Raw genomic sequence first — 15,579 nt, forward strand, 5'->3', positions numbered from 1 at the left:
CTGTCTATTATATTGAAAACTATAATAGTAAGATAGAAACTTTAAATAGCAAAAATGATCAGTAAGGCAAGATCTACAAATAAGCCACATGGCTGAATTTTTCAGTCGACTCATTATTGGAGTTATTGCCTTTAATGATAATTTTTACCATATTTTGCCGTGTTAAGCCTATTATCTTGAAAATTATAATAGATGAATAGGAACTTTAAAAGGGAAAATGATCAGCAGGATAAGATCTAAAAATATGTTAATATGACTGGCATTGTCAGTTATCTCTTAACAGAGTTATTCCCCTATAATGATGATTTTTTCTAATAAGTAGCCATTGTTCAAGGTGCAGGTGAGTGACACAAGCTCTTTAGGGCCTCTAGTTTGTTAATTCCAATGATATCTACTGCTCAGCTTACTGTCAATTCATTTTCTTGGATATTTGATTTTGTGGTTTTCGGAAAGTCTGCATATAAGCCTATAGAAAATTTGTAGTCCACCTATACCCACAAATTCTCTGAAATTGGTATCACATGAATAATAATGAATCCAAGGTACATTGTTGTATATAGAAAATCTCTATCTTTGTTTTAAGCAAGTTCGCTCCTATTGTTATTGAATTTTTGTCAAATGTTCGGAATCCTCTAGTTTTATCCATGTAGTGCCAATAAAAATTTTGGCAGCAAACCCCTACTTTTCTTTTTATAATTTAAAACATATAGTTTAAAAAAGCCATATTTGAATCTTATAAAATCCTTGTTATTTTTTCATAGTTTTTGAATGAAAAAAGGTGCCAATGTTAAATGTATGAAAAATCTAAGAGAAAATAACTTCCCGCCAAATTTTTAGTGGCTTATATCTCAAAAACATGCACATGGACCCTTCTATTTTAATTTTTTTGCGGTCAAATATTGGTATGACGTTGGCGTCGTCGTCGTCGTCCGAAGACACATTGGTTTTCACACTCTAACTTTAGTTTAAGTGCATGGATCTCTTTGAAATTTTACCATAAGGTGCAATACCACAAAAGGAAGGTTGGGATTAATTTTTTGTAACTTCCAGACATAACTTGTGTTTTAGTGTATGGATCTCTCTGACATTGTACCACAAGGTTACATATCACAAAGGGAATGCTGGGATTGATTTTGGGTGAATTGCCTCAAAATTTTAGCAATTAGGGGCCAAAAAACAAGCATTTTTCTAGTTTCATGAAAATAACTTATGTGTAAGTGTATGGATCTTTATGAAATTGTACTACAAGGTTCCATATCACAAAGGGAAAGCTGGAATTGAGTTTGGGGGTAATTGCCAAAAACGTTTAGGAAAAAGGGGTCAAAATAAGCATTTTTCTAGTTTCCAGACAATAACTTGTGTTCAAGTGTATGGATCTCTCTGAAATTGTACTGCAAGGTACCATACCACAAAGGGAAGGCTAGGATTGATTTTGGGGGTAATTGCCTCAAAATTTTAGGAATTAGGGTAAAAAAACAAGCATTTTTCTAGTTTCAGGACAATAACTTGTGTGTAAGTGTATGGATCTTTATGAAATTGTACTACAAGGTTCCATATCACAATGGGAAAGCTGGGTTTGAGTTTGGGGGTAATTGCCCTGAAGTTTTAGGAATTTGGGGCCAAAAAGGGGCCAAAAAACAAGCATTTTTCTAGTTTCCAGACAATAACTTGTGTTCAAGTGTATGGATCTCTCTGAAATTGTACTGCAAGGTACCATACCACATTGGGTAGGCTGGGATTGAGTTTGGGGTGATGAATCATAAGGGGTTCAAAAAATTGAGGGGGGGGGGTTCCTTTTTTTTTTCTTTAAAATTTTCCATTTTAAATTGGTTATTTCTTATTTATATATAAAAGCAAATAATTATGATATGGTTTGAATAGGTAAATTAAAAATTTTTAAGTTCTTAGACCACATTCATTCTGTGTCAGAAACCTATGCTGTGTCAAATATTTAATCACAATCCAAATTCAATGCTGTATCAAGCTTAAATGTTGTGTCCATACTTGCCCCAACTGTTCAGAGTTCGACCTCTGCGGTCGTATCAAGCTGTGCCCAGCGTAGCATTTTATTTCAGCTTTTTCAGTTCCTTTATTCATTAACTTTCAATTTATATCAGACTTTTAAAGAGCTTGTTATTTTGAAACAGAGTAGCAAACATTCCTAAGCCTTTTTAAAAATAACATCTACAACCAGATCATACATCCTTAAGCTCAATACTAATTTATCAATGGATTCAATTATAAGATACCAGTGTCAATTTTAGGGTAGTTGATACAGTTTCAATCAAGATATTTCTCTTTTGATAAATTAATGCCAGTACAAAACCACTGGCTGTAAAATAGGAATATCATTATATTGAACCAGCTATAATGGCACATGTCAGAAGTTCGTGAAATAAGAACTTGATACCTTATATTCTAATGCAGTTTTTTGGCATAAATTGATCTGGTTGGATAAAGACCTTCGTAAAATGTTCAATCTATCTGTCTGTAACTAAGGAAAGCAGCCATTTTGAATTATTAAATTCTGAAGCATCCACAAAGCACTATAATATCTGGTGATTAAAGTTTAAGCTGGAAGAGTACCTATGAAGACATACAGTTTAGCTGCCAAAAGCGAGAAAAAAGTTTTTTAAGATTCTAACACCAAAACAATGAATCTAATGTAATTTTTTTTCTATTTTGCATTTGAATGGAGATAACTGTATTGTATTTCAATCTTGGGCAAAATAAAACTTTGTTTTACTGACGCAAATATCTGTTTTCATAGCTTGGCTATGTTCAGCTAACTAAACTAAATTTACACCAGTAAAACCTATGTTTTAAGTTGGCCTAGCTTAGACTACAATACTGTTCCTGATGTCCTAATTCACATGTGCAGTTTGTAATATAGAAGGCTTGCATCATTCACATTTCTTTTTGAATGAAAACACTTAACTGCATGATAAGAAAGGACTTTACTTTTGATCTTGCTTCAGAATGCATCTTCTCAAATATTTGCATGGTCTTTCATCTTCAGCAATTCTGAGATAGAATTTGATAAATGCTGCTTTTGGCTTTTGCCCTGAAAATGGCTGAATACTCAAAATGTTAATATTTTCCAATTTTATCTGTAACATGAAATAGAATAGATTTTCTTTAGAATAAAACAATGGTGAACAATTATACTGTATCGTTCATGTGCAGTTAATCATGAATAATTATTAATTATTAACGCCTTTGTGAATGATATATAATCTATATTTATATTAAATCCCTTTTAATATTTCATTCTCAGCTTCTCATAACTGAATTGAAAAAATAAAGATTTCAAAGTGGTTTTGAAACATTCTTAAAATGAACAGTCACAACCATAAGATAAACAATATTAGGTCAAGGTCAGAAAAATATAAACTTTTTTGTATGAGTCTTAGAAACTGGGGGAAAAGGGGGGGGGGGGGGGGGGGAGGGGGGGGGGGGTTACCCAGCCCTTCAACAGTTTCATACAGAATACGAATAAGTTGATAATTTTTTGACATTGACCTAATATTGTTTTATACTACATCTGAGAATTGCTACAAATATACTAATGAAAATGTTAAAACAAAAATAAAACTTATTTTTTCCATTCATCAATGAATCCAAGATTGTGAAGAAAAGTGATATGACATATAATCGAGATTGCACAAAATAACCCTTTGTTACTAAATTTGGTAGATAAAGACAATAGGATTGATTGATTGATTTGTGTTTAATGCCACTTTCAACACTATTGTGCTATTTTGTGGCAGCCAGTTTTTATTGGTAGAGGAAGCTGGATTGAACCACCGACCATCAGTAGGAAAACTGACAATCCTAGTCAATTAAGATTGGAGTCAAGCACACCTGTTATGTGCAGGATTCGAACTCACAACCTCAGTGTTGACAGGCTTGTGATACAGTAGTTTGACTACTTAGACCACTCGGCCACCAAGACCCCTAAGACAATAGGAAGTGTTCTAGCTGCAGTGTAAAAAAATATATATAAGTTCTTGTAGACAAAGTATACTTCAATACATGATACTGGATATAACAGATTTATTGTTGAGACATGCCATGTTGTTGAAGATGAGGTAAATGTCAGTGCAACAGCATCCTAGAAAACACTGTTATTTCAAATTTTAAATGTCAAGAGATCACCATATAGCAAGAGTTCATACCATATGTCAAAGTCTTATTGACCTTTTGTGCACCTGTTGTAGCATTTCCAAAAAAAAAATCATTTATAAAACTAAATGTATAACGTTGATTTCCAGCATGAAATCGACAATAGATTAATAACTATTTTATGAAACACTCCAAATGGCCTGAAAGGACCAAATATTGATATAAACCATGAAGTGGAAAGCAGTTGTATTAAATGATTTCTATCTTTATAGGGCCAACAGGACCAAGTGTGGCTGGATATCTTACTGCGGGAACAAGGTCGACAATGCCGGACCAGCCCCCACCAACAGATAGAGAAGAGAGACACAATAGTCTGCTAGACTAGAGACTGGTCTGATACTTTTATCAAGAAATCAAACAGAGTATGAAAGTTCAGCATTCATATTTAAAAGAACAAATTTGATATTTAAAGTGCTAGTCTTTGTATAAGGGCTGTTCCAGAATTAAACTCATGGGGGGGACATGGGAGGCTATTTGTAAGACCCTGAGTACCCATGAAATAAAGTTTTTCATTTTACTTATAATTCTTACAAAATTCTAAGGAAAGTGTGACTACCCATTTTTTATTGACTTGAGTGCCTCCCACCCCTCCCCAGAATTTTTTTAACAGCCCTCAGAATAGGGAAATAATAATGTTTTATAAAACCAATGACATTTTTGTCAGTTATTTAATATTACCGCTTTCAGCAATTTTTGCTTCTTAATTTTTTATTGATTGCAGTATGTGGTGCAAATTAGTGAAAATGTCCACTTTCAAAAATGTGTACAAATGTGAAATTGTGCTGGAATATATTTCAATATATATTGATTTTATTTTTGCCCCAGGTCATCCCGCTAATTAAAGGGGATTAAGTGCTTTTCTTTCAAAAAACGTAATATTCCATGTTCAATGCTAGATTTCCCTGGCTTATGCAGGAGGGTGGAATATTACTGAAAAAAACTATATATCTATCATATGTTGGATCAAAGAAAGAGCACTTGTTAATCTAGTTGTTTCCCTTTACATTAGGTAACTTAGCAACCCTTAATGCAAAGGTTCATTTTTCAGTAGCCATGTTTTTTTCTTGAATTATTATGGTGGTTTATTTCCCCTGTAAAATATAACACCTGCTTGATGACATGTTAGAATTATTGTTAAATATCAAATTATGTGATAAATGTTCAAGTATTTGTCAAATTTTAACTTAATATCTTGTCATTTTATAAAACTGTTTCCATAGTAACAAAAGTGCAATGTTAAATTGTTAAGTTTTTTTGTACACTATGTATATAATTGCCTAGAAATGTTTTTATTGTAATTATTCATTCATTTTGTAAATGAACATGTCATAACAATGATTGTTTTAATTATATAATGGCCCCAGATTTCAAATGTTTTCAAACAGATTAAAAACATTTTTTCACGGCAGTAAGATTGTTTTACTGGCAGTTTGATTTGGAATAAAGTTCCAATAAAAGTATTGTTTATTTTTTACGAGTTATTTAAGATTTAGTGTCTAATTTGATTAAATTCCAATAAAAATATTGTTAATTTTTTACAAGTTCTAATACATGTATGGTCAAAATGGAATAAAATCAATATCTAACTGTTAAAACTTATTTCATCATTTCTTTTTAAGAATAAAAATTGTCACTTAAAGTAAATTTTTTGGGGTTCTTTTCAACTTTTATGATTTGAGCATCACTGATGAATCTTTTGTAGATGAAACACACGTCTTCAGTTAAATATTTTAATCCTAGTATATATGATGATTTTATTTATATACAAATTAACAGGTTGAGTTTACATAAGAAGTATATATATGAAGTTGACAATCTATTTGCCTGTTGTGTTGTTAGTTAACTGTCACACAGTTGTTATTCACCAAGATATTCTCGTCTCACCTAGACTTCTGGTTGAGATGAGTACATGCCACCACTTCAGTGCTTTTTAAAACTTTTTAAACAATTTTCGTTGGATATTGAAATTGTAAATTAAATTAGAGTACAAAATTTACAAAGGAGCAAGATCGTTAATTTAGATATATGTATCAGGTATCAAAATTCCAGTCCTTATTATTGCGTCAGTTGCATAATTGGCATGAGTAAAAAACCTTGCAATAATTTCTGAATTTACAGAAGTTGGTTTGATATCTTGTGTGGAGTTTCTTTCTTCATGAAATCAGTGCCACTTTTAGTTTTCATGGGTTGGGGATATTTTCTAATGGAATTATTGGTGCAATTTATATTTTATTTTATATTTTCATTCTGCTTGATGACAGTCATGGAGAAACTAAATGTTTTTATATATAATGCATCAGTTCTATTGTTTGTTTAAGTAAAAGTTCCTTTGCTGTATTTTTTTTCTTCTGAAAATAAAAACAAAAAAAGAACATTGTAGGGTGAAGGTTGACATTATTTCCAGGAAGACTTCAACAATTATTTTATGCAAATTTATGTTAGTTCTGTATGAGTGCTTTCAAAAATATTTATAGAGGTTGCCATAGAATAGTTTTAAGCCAACCATTGGGTCTTAATGTTTTTGTAAAGTGACGAGTTTCTTGTACATTTTTTGGGACCATCCAGTTACTTCAAAGATGAGGAATGCTTGTAGCTTTTGAATTTTGAGTTTTGGAGTTGCTGGAATAATTTACATATACGCAAATGCATATTTATTGAAAGTTTTGTTCGTATGATTTCCTATATACCAGTATTTAATGGGAGTATATCACTATATTCTCTTATGAATCCATTTCATATCTGTAAATTGGTAATTGTGTGCTTGCACTAAAAAATTGATTTTGGCCAAGTGTTTAATTCTTGTTAATTTTGTGCAACAAGGAAAAACTCTGCTACAAAGAATCCCGTCAATTCATTTATTTTATGCATGAATGAGCACATGTAGTTAGAAGTTTAATAGGCACCTGATTTTAGACCATTTATCATTTCAGACTGAAAATCGTGTTTCGTTATCATCGTTTATCTCCCTTGTAGATTGAATCAGCCAATCAGAATCATGCATATAAAGTGTTGCACATATATGTTACCTTTATGATAAAAGTTATGAATATATGTAATAATGATGAATGAATGTTATAGAATTGTTATACTATATGATGTGTTAATACTATGACATGCAAAAAGTAATAAATTTACTACAAATTAGAAGTTTCTTTGTTTGTTGATTAAACATTTAAAAAAGACCTTTGCAATACATCTACAGTACATACCTCCCAGTAAATGTCTTCTGATTTTTTTTGTGAAACACTGATTTTGGGTTAAGCTTTGCTAGCAATAAGTCTATATGTTTACCTTCATCTTTTATCTTTTCTGCTGACAGATTAAGCAAGATTTTCAAAGAGTTGAAAAGTATCTCTACTTTTTAGCTCACGGGGGCCCGAAGGGCCCCATGTGAGCTTATGCCATCACTTGGCGTCCGTCGTCTGTCGTTGTCGTCTGTCGTCGTAAACTATTTCAAAAATCTTCTCCTCTGAAACTACTTGGCCAAATACCTTCAAACTTTAATTAAATGTTCCTTAGGGTATCTAGTTTATAAATTGTATCCGAAGTTTTGATCCATCGACAAACATGGCTGCCATGGTTAAAAATAGAACATAGGGGTCAAATGCAGTTTTTTGCTTATATCTCAAAAACTAAAGCTTTTAAAGCAAATCTGACATGGGGTTTAATTGTTCAATTGGTCAAGATCTATCAGCCCTGAAATTTTCAGACGAATCGAACAACTCATTGTTGGGTTGCTGCCACTAAATTGGTAGTTTTAAGGAAATTTTGCAGTTTTTTGTTATAATCTTGAATATTATTATAGATAGATATAAACTGTAAACAGCAATAATGTTCAGCAAAGTAAGATCTACAAAAAAGTTTCTATGACCAAAATTGTCAATTGACCCCTTAAGGAGTTATTGCCCTTTAAAGACAATTTTACACAATTTGTTCAAGAAGTTTTAAACATTTAAAAATCTTCTCTTCTGAAACTATTGTGCCTAATACTTCTTAACTTCAATGAATGTTCCTTTAGGAATCCAGTTTATGAATGTATCCGAAATTTTGATTCATCAACAAACATGGCCACCATGGCTAAAAATAGAACATAGGGGTGAAATGCAGTTTTTATACGACCGCAAAAAAATTTTGTGGTCGTATATTGGTATGACGTTGGCGTCGTCGTCGTCGTCGTCGTCGTCGTCCAGCGTTGTCGTCCGAATACATATTGGTTTTCGCACTCTAACTTTAGTTTAAGTGAATGGATCTTTTTGAAATTTGACCATAAGGTTAAATACCACAAAAGGAAGGTTGGGATTGATTTTGGGGGTTATGGTACCAACAGTTAAGGAATTAGGGGCCAAAAAGGGGCCAAAAATGAGCATTTTCTAGTTTCCAGACAATAACTGTGGAACGGTGTATGGATCTCTCTGAAATTATACTACAAGTTTCCATACCACAAAGGGATGGTTAGGATTTGCTTTGGGGGGTTATGGCTCAAACCGTTTAGGAATTAGGGGCAAAAAAGTGGGAAAAACAAGGTTGTCCTGGTTAATGGACAAATACTTTAGTACAAAACATAATTTAAAGCAGTGTAAGGGAGATAAATCAAATACATCATTGAAATTATCTCCCTTACACTGCTTTTAAATTATGTATAAAGTAATGGTTAATGAACAATAAAGATAATCTAAAACAGTGTAAGGGAGGTAATCCAAATACAACGTTTTGGTTACTTCCCTTACTCTGCTTTTAAATTATGTTTAAAGAAATGCATATTTATAAAGGAAGACCAGTAAAAATATCTGCAAATGTTTTCATCTTTTTTTTTTACAAAAAAATCCATATGAAAGATTTGACACTATATTTTTATTAATTCTATTATAAAATAGATTAAGTTAGCACTATGGTAAATTTAAATGGGTAATTATGGTTGCCAACTCCATTGGAAATTTGAATTGAGATTATGACTATATCTTGAGGGAAAGAATTTTTTTGGGGGAAAAAGGGGGGGGGGATAAAAAGAAATTGTGGGGGGCCAATTTTTTCTCATTTCAGATTTCAGAAATTAAAAAGAATTATTCTTCAAATATTATTTTTTTTTCAAATTTCAAATATTGAAAAATTTCAAGAAGTAATCTTTAATTGCACAGTATGGCGCATTAGATTTGTAAAATCTTTGATCACATTTATTTATTTGTTATGCCGAATCTAACAGTGTATTTAGATTTTTAATTTTGGGTCCAGTTTTCAAATTGGTCTACATTAATGTCCAAAGGGTCCAAAATTAAACTTTGTTTGATTTTAGCAAAAATTGAATATATGAGGTTCTTTGATATGCTGAATCTAAACATGTATTTAGATTTTTGATTTTTGGCCCAGTTTTCAAGTTGGTCCAAATTGGGGTCCAAAATTAAACTTTGCTTGATTTCAACAAAAATTGAATATATGGGGTTCTTTGATATGCTGAATCTAACCATGTATTTAGATTTTTTATTTGTGGACCCCGTTGTCTAATTGGTTCATATTGAGGTCAAAAGGGTCCAAAATTAAACTTTGTTTGATTTCATCTAAAATTGAATTATTGGGGTTCTTTGATATTCCAAATCTAACCGTGTATTTAGGTTCTTAATTTTGGGTCCTGTTTTTTAAATTGGTCTACATTGAGGTCCAAAGGGTCCAAAATTAAACTTAGTTTGATTTTAACAAAAATTGAATTCTTGGGGTTCTTTGATTTGCTGAATCTAAACATGTGTTTAGATTTTTGATTATGGGCCCAGTTTTCAAGTTGGTCCAAGATAGGGTCCAGTATTTAAACTTTGTTTGATTTCAACAAAAATTGAATATATGGGGTTCTTTGATATGCTGAATCTAAACATGTATTTAGATTTTTGATTATGGGCCCAGTTTTCAAGTTGGTCCAAATTGGGGTCCAAAATTAAACTTTGTATGATTTCAACAAAAATTGAATATATGATGTTCTTTGATATGCTGAATCTAACCATGTATTTAGATTTTTTATTTGTAGGCCCCGCTATCAAATTGGTTCATATTGAGGTCAAAAGGGTCCAAAATTAAACTTTGTTTGATTTCATCTAAAATTGAATTATTGGGGTTCTTTGATATGCCAAATCTAACCGTGTTTTTAGATTTTTAATTTGGGTCCCGTTTTTTAAATTGGTCTTCATTGAGGTCCAAAGGGTCCAAAATTAAACTTAGTTTGATTTTAACAAAAATTGAATTCTTGGGGTTCTTTGATATGCTGAATCTAAACATGTATTTAGATTTTGATTATGGGCGCAATTTTCAAGTTGGTCCAAGTTGGGGTCCAAAATTAAACTTTTTTTGATTTCAACAAAAATGAATATATGGGGTTCTTTGATATGCTGAATCTAACCATGAATTTAGAATTTTTATTTGTGGGCCCCGCTATCAAATTGGTTCATATTGAGGTCAAAAGGGTCCAAAATTAAACTTTGTTTGATTTCATCAAAAATTGAATTATTGGGGTTCTTTGATATTCCAAATCTAACCGTGTATTTAGATATTTAATTTTAAGTCCCATTTTTTAAATTGGTCTACATTAAGGTCCAAAGGGTCCAAAATTAAACTTAGTTTGATTTTAGCAAAAATTGAATTCTTGGGGTTCTTTGATATGCTGAATCTAAACATGTGTTTAAATTTTTGATTATGGGCCCAGTTTTCAAGTTTGTCCAAGTTGGGGTCCAAAATTAAACTTTGTTTGATTTTAACAAAAATTGAATATATGGTGTTCTTTGACATGCTGAATCTAACCATGTATTTTGATTTTGGACATTGGACCATAATAGGTAAATTAAAAAAATTCAAGTTCTTAGACCACATTCTTTCTGTGTCAGAAACCTATGCTGTGTCAAATATTTAATAACAATCCAAATTCAGAGCTGTATCAAGCTTGAATGTTGTGTCCATACTTGCCCCAACTGTTCAGGGTTCGACCTCTGCGGTCGTATCAAGCTGCGCCCCAGCGAAGCATTTTATTGGCTTATATCTCAGAAACTAAAGCATTTAGAGCAAATCTGACATGGGGTAAAAATGTTCAAAAGGTCAAGATCTTTTTTCAGACACACCGAACAACCCGTTGTTGGGTTGCTGCCACTAAATTAGTTGTTTTAAGGAAATTTTGCAGTTTTTGTCTCGCCTGAGACGAAAGTCGCAGAAAGTGAGACATAGGTATTACTATCCGGCGGCGGCGGCGTAAACTTTTTGTATAAAGCTTTATATTTCAGAAGGTAGAAGACCTGGATGCTTCATACTTTGTATGCAGATACCTTATGTTACGAACTTTCCGTCTGTCATATGTCCAATGTCCTTGACCTTATTTTCATGGTTCAGCGACTGCTTGAAAAAAAAGTTTAGTTTTTTTGTTATGTAAATTTCTCACTTATTATGAGTAATAGGATAACTATATTTGGTATATGGGTTCCTTGCAACGTCTACATGTCCATCAGACAGGGTTCACCTGACCTCAGCCTCATTTCATGGATCAGTGATCAAGGTTAAAGTTACGTGATTAGGTCCGTTTCTCAGATACTACAAGCAGTAGGTCAGCTATATGTGGTGTATGGAATGATTATAAGGGATACATGTCAGTCTGGCAGGTTTCATCTGACCTTGACCTCATTTTCACGGTTCATTGGTCAATGTTGAGTTTTTGTGTTTTGGTCTGTTTTTCTAATACTATAAGCCATTGGTCAACTATATTTGGTGTATGGAATGATTGTAAGGTGTACATGTCTGTCTGGCAGGTGTCATTTGTCCTTGACCTATTTTCATGGTTCATTGTTCAATGTTAAGTTTTTGTGTTTTGGTCTGTTTTTCTAATACTATAAGCAATAGGTCAACTATATTTGGTGTATGGAATGATTGTAAGGTGTACATGTCAGTCTGGCAGGTTTCATCTGACCTTGACCTCATTTTCATGGTTCATTGGTCAATGTTGAGTTTTTGTGTTTTGGTCTGTTTTTCTAATACTATAAGCCATTGGTCAACTATATTTGGTGTATGGAATGATTGTAAGGTGTACATGTCTGTCTGGCAGGTGTCATTTGTCCTTGACCTATTTTCATGGTTCATTGTTCAATGTTAAGTTTTTGTGTTTTGGTCTGTTTTTCTAATACTATAAGCAATAGGTCAACTATATTTGGTGTATGGAATGATTGTAAGGTGTACATGTCTGACTGGCAGGTGTCATTTGTCCTTGACCTCATTTTCATGGTTCATTGGTCAATGTTAAGTTGCTCTTGTTTGGTCCTCTTCTCAGATACTATAAGTTATAGGTCAACTATATGTGGTGTATGGAATGATTGTAAGGTGTGCACGTCTGTCTGTCTGGCAGGTGTCATTTGTCCTTGACCTCATTTTCATGGTTCATTGGTCAATGTTAAGTTGCTCTTGTTTGGTCCTCTTCTCAGATACTATAAGTTATAGGTCAACTATATGTGGTGTATGGAATGATTGTAAGGTGTGCACGTCTGTCTGACAGGTTTCATCTGACCTTGAGCTTATTTTCATGGTTCTTTGGTCAATGTTAAGTTTCTGTTGTTTGGTCTTCTTCTCAGATGCTATAAGTAATAGGTCAACTATATTTGGTGTATGGAATGTATTTTATTATTTAACTGCTGATTACTTACATTAAAATAGATTATTTTATAAAAAATCTTTAAATAACATTAATAATGACAAGAAATGATTGTAACAGGATGCTGTTACGAAGTCTCCCAAACGAAGCTCCCATAATTCGTAATTCCAAGGGTCGCCTGACATTGGGCAAAGTCCATGAAAATTGGTTTGGTCCAGTAAAGTTATATGCATTAGTGATGCCTGGGGACTAACCCTGTATATCATTCAAATCATCTTGGCATGACAAACCAGAATATATATGGTTTAGGGGTGGGGATCTCGACCATTTACAAGATAATAGAACATTGGGGGTGGGGGGAACCCCTGGGGACTGACCCTATACGTCATTCAAATGTTCAAGACATGATGAACAGGAATAAATATGGTTTAGGGGTGGGGATCTCAACCATTTACAAGATATTAAAACATTGGGGGTGGGGGAAACCCCTGGGGACGGACCCTATATGTCATTCAAATGTTCGAGACATGACGAACAGGAATATATATGGTTTAGGGGTGGGGATCTCAACCATTTACAAGATATTAGAACATTCTCAAATGGCAGGGGGTCAGGATGACCCCTGGGGACTAACCCTGTATATCATTCAAACTATCTTCGCATGACAAACCAGAATATATATAGTTTATGGGTGGGGATCTCGACCATTTACAAGATACTAGAACATTGGGGGTGAGGGGAACCCCTAGGGACTGACCCTATACGTCATTCAAATGTTCGAGACATGACGAACAGGAATATATATGGTTTAGGGGTGGGGATCTCAACCATTTACAAGATATTAGAACTTTCTCAAATGGCAGGGGGTCGGGATGACCCCTGGGGACTAACCCTGTATATCATTCAAACCATCTTCGCATGACAAACCAGAATATATATGGTTTAGGGGTGGGGATCTTGACCACTTCCAAGATATTAGAACTTTCTTAAATGGCACGGGGTGGGGGTGACCCCTGGGGACTAACCCTATATTTCATTTGATGTGCTTTATCATGAGAAACCGGAATATATATGCTTAGGGGTGGGGATCTTGACCATTTACAAGATATTAGAACTTTCTCAAATGGCAGGGGGTCGGGATGACCCCTGGGGACTAACCCTGTATATCATTCAAACTATCTTAGCATGACAAACCAGAATATATATGGTTTAGGGGTGGGGATCTTGACCACTTACAGGATATTAGAACTTTCTTAAATGGCAGGGGGTGGGGATGACCCCTGGGGACTAACCCTGTAATTCATTTAATGTGCTTTATCATTTTGAACATTTTCAATAAAACAAATTGTGTCTATCACAAACGGTTTTCAATTAGAAGTGGGACATTTAAAGACGTATCGTATCCGTATCTGATACGTTGACGTATCTGAACGTATCTATGGGTTATTGTTTAAATGATCATTTACGTGTTTAAATAGTACATGTATATGTGTTTTTCTATGTTAGATATCTTTCGGTCATTAATACACTCTTTTTATGACATGATAGTTTTTAATTTATGAATAATCGTATATATCTAAACAAAAGATATTTAAACCGTCATCATTTTCAGGCGTGAATTTTAATAATAATGCAAATGTAGTTAATGATCGAGTCAAAATCGTGGTAGAGATTTCGAGAATAGGGAAAAGCGGGGAAATATAAGGAAAGGGTGATGCAGATTTTTTCGGTCTCTTTCAGTTTAAATATTTGGGAAAAAAAGTATTGCCTGCCAATTTACAAATTTATTATTATTGGTATAAGTAATAAATCCGACACAATCCTCATTTACAAGCAATAAAGTATGTGTATAAATATTGTTCACGTACGGTTTATAACCGCTTCTGTAGTCCTGTGTAGTACGAAATGTATAAGATGAAATAATAGCAAAACAGCGAAGATAACGAATAAAAGAGATCTGTCATTTCGTACATATACCAATAGGAAATTGAGTCAAAGAAATATTATCTATGTTTTATTGTATTTTATAGAAAATAGTGATTTTGTAGCAAATAAAGTAAAGATTTTTGCAGAAAACCTACAGACTTCAATACAGAGATTTTCGTTATAAAATTATAAACGTAGATTACTTACTTGTTTGTCCATGATGTGCTAGCGTTTGTTTTTAACAAAAAATCATAAACAACCTTTATATTCCAAAACTCATCGTGCTGAGTCACTAAAGTCGAGCGCACCCTACAGGAGGTGTACTTGAATTGGTCCATATTTTTATTTGTTTTAACCAATATCTTTATTGATAAACTTGTTTAAAGAAAACCATTGCTAGCACGACATGTAATAATCCTCTATATAACACGCACCGAATTGTCAAATATAAGAGCCTGAGGACAAGGTGAAAGGCTGTGGATTTCTATAAAATGTCCATATGTTTAGCATTGAAACAACAAAAGGGTACACAATCCTTAACTTTATTTATTTTGTAATTGAACTTCACGCCTGGGTAGTTCTAATGATTCAAATATCGAGTGCTAAAATTTATACAAGTATACAGATTGACACGAAAATCACGTGATTGTTAAATGTGTGTAAATGTTAGCTTCTGGTGTCGTCCATGTAATGTTTTTATAATTGTATTATAGGTACTGTAAATATATATCGTAGATACATCACTTTAAGGGCAATAAATGTGATTAAGACAGAATTTTGACATACAAGAAGCAAGTATGTAAACATAATACATGCAGATACGTCAACGTATCAGATACGGATACGATACGTCTTTAAATGTCCCA

General features: G+C 33.2%; 1 protein-coding gene across 1 annotated transcript in view; it reads left to right on the plus strand.

The window, feature by feature from the left end:
• Positions 1-7,332, plus strand: part of LOC127718385 (dnaJ homolog subfamily C member 13-like) — a 76,483-nt gene extending 69,151 nt beyond the window's left edge. The window contains exon 57 of the mRNA XM_052224374.1: positions 4,398-7,332. Coding sequence (XP_052080334.1) covers positions 4,398-4,510 — 113 coding nt within the window. The 3' untranslated portion in view covers positions 4,511-7,332. The remainder of the gene's footprint in view (positions 1-4,397) is intronic.
• The last annotated feature ends 8,247 nt before the right edge of the window (positions 7,333-15,579 follow it).

This window comes from Mytilus californianus, unplaced genomic scaffold (genome assembly GCF_021869535.1).
Source record: "Mytilus californianus isolate M0D057914Y unplaced genomic scaffold, xbMytCali1.0.p SCAF_10, whole genome shotgun sequence".
Taxonomy (NCBI): domain Eukaryota; kingdom Metazoa; phylum Mollusca; class Bivalvia; order Mytilida; family Mytilidae; genus Mytilus; species Mytilus californianus.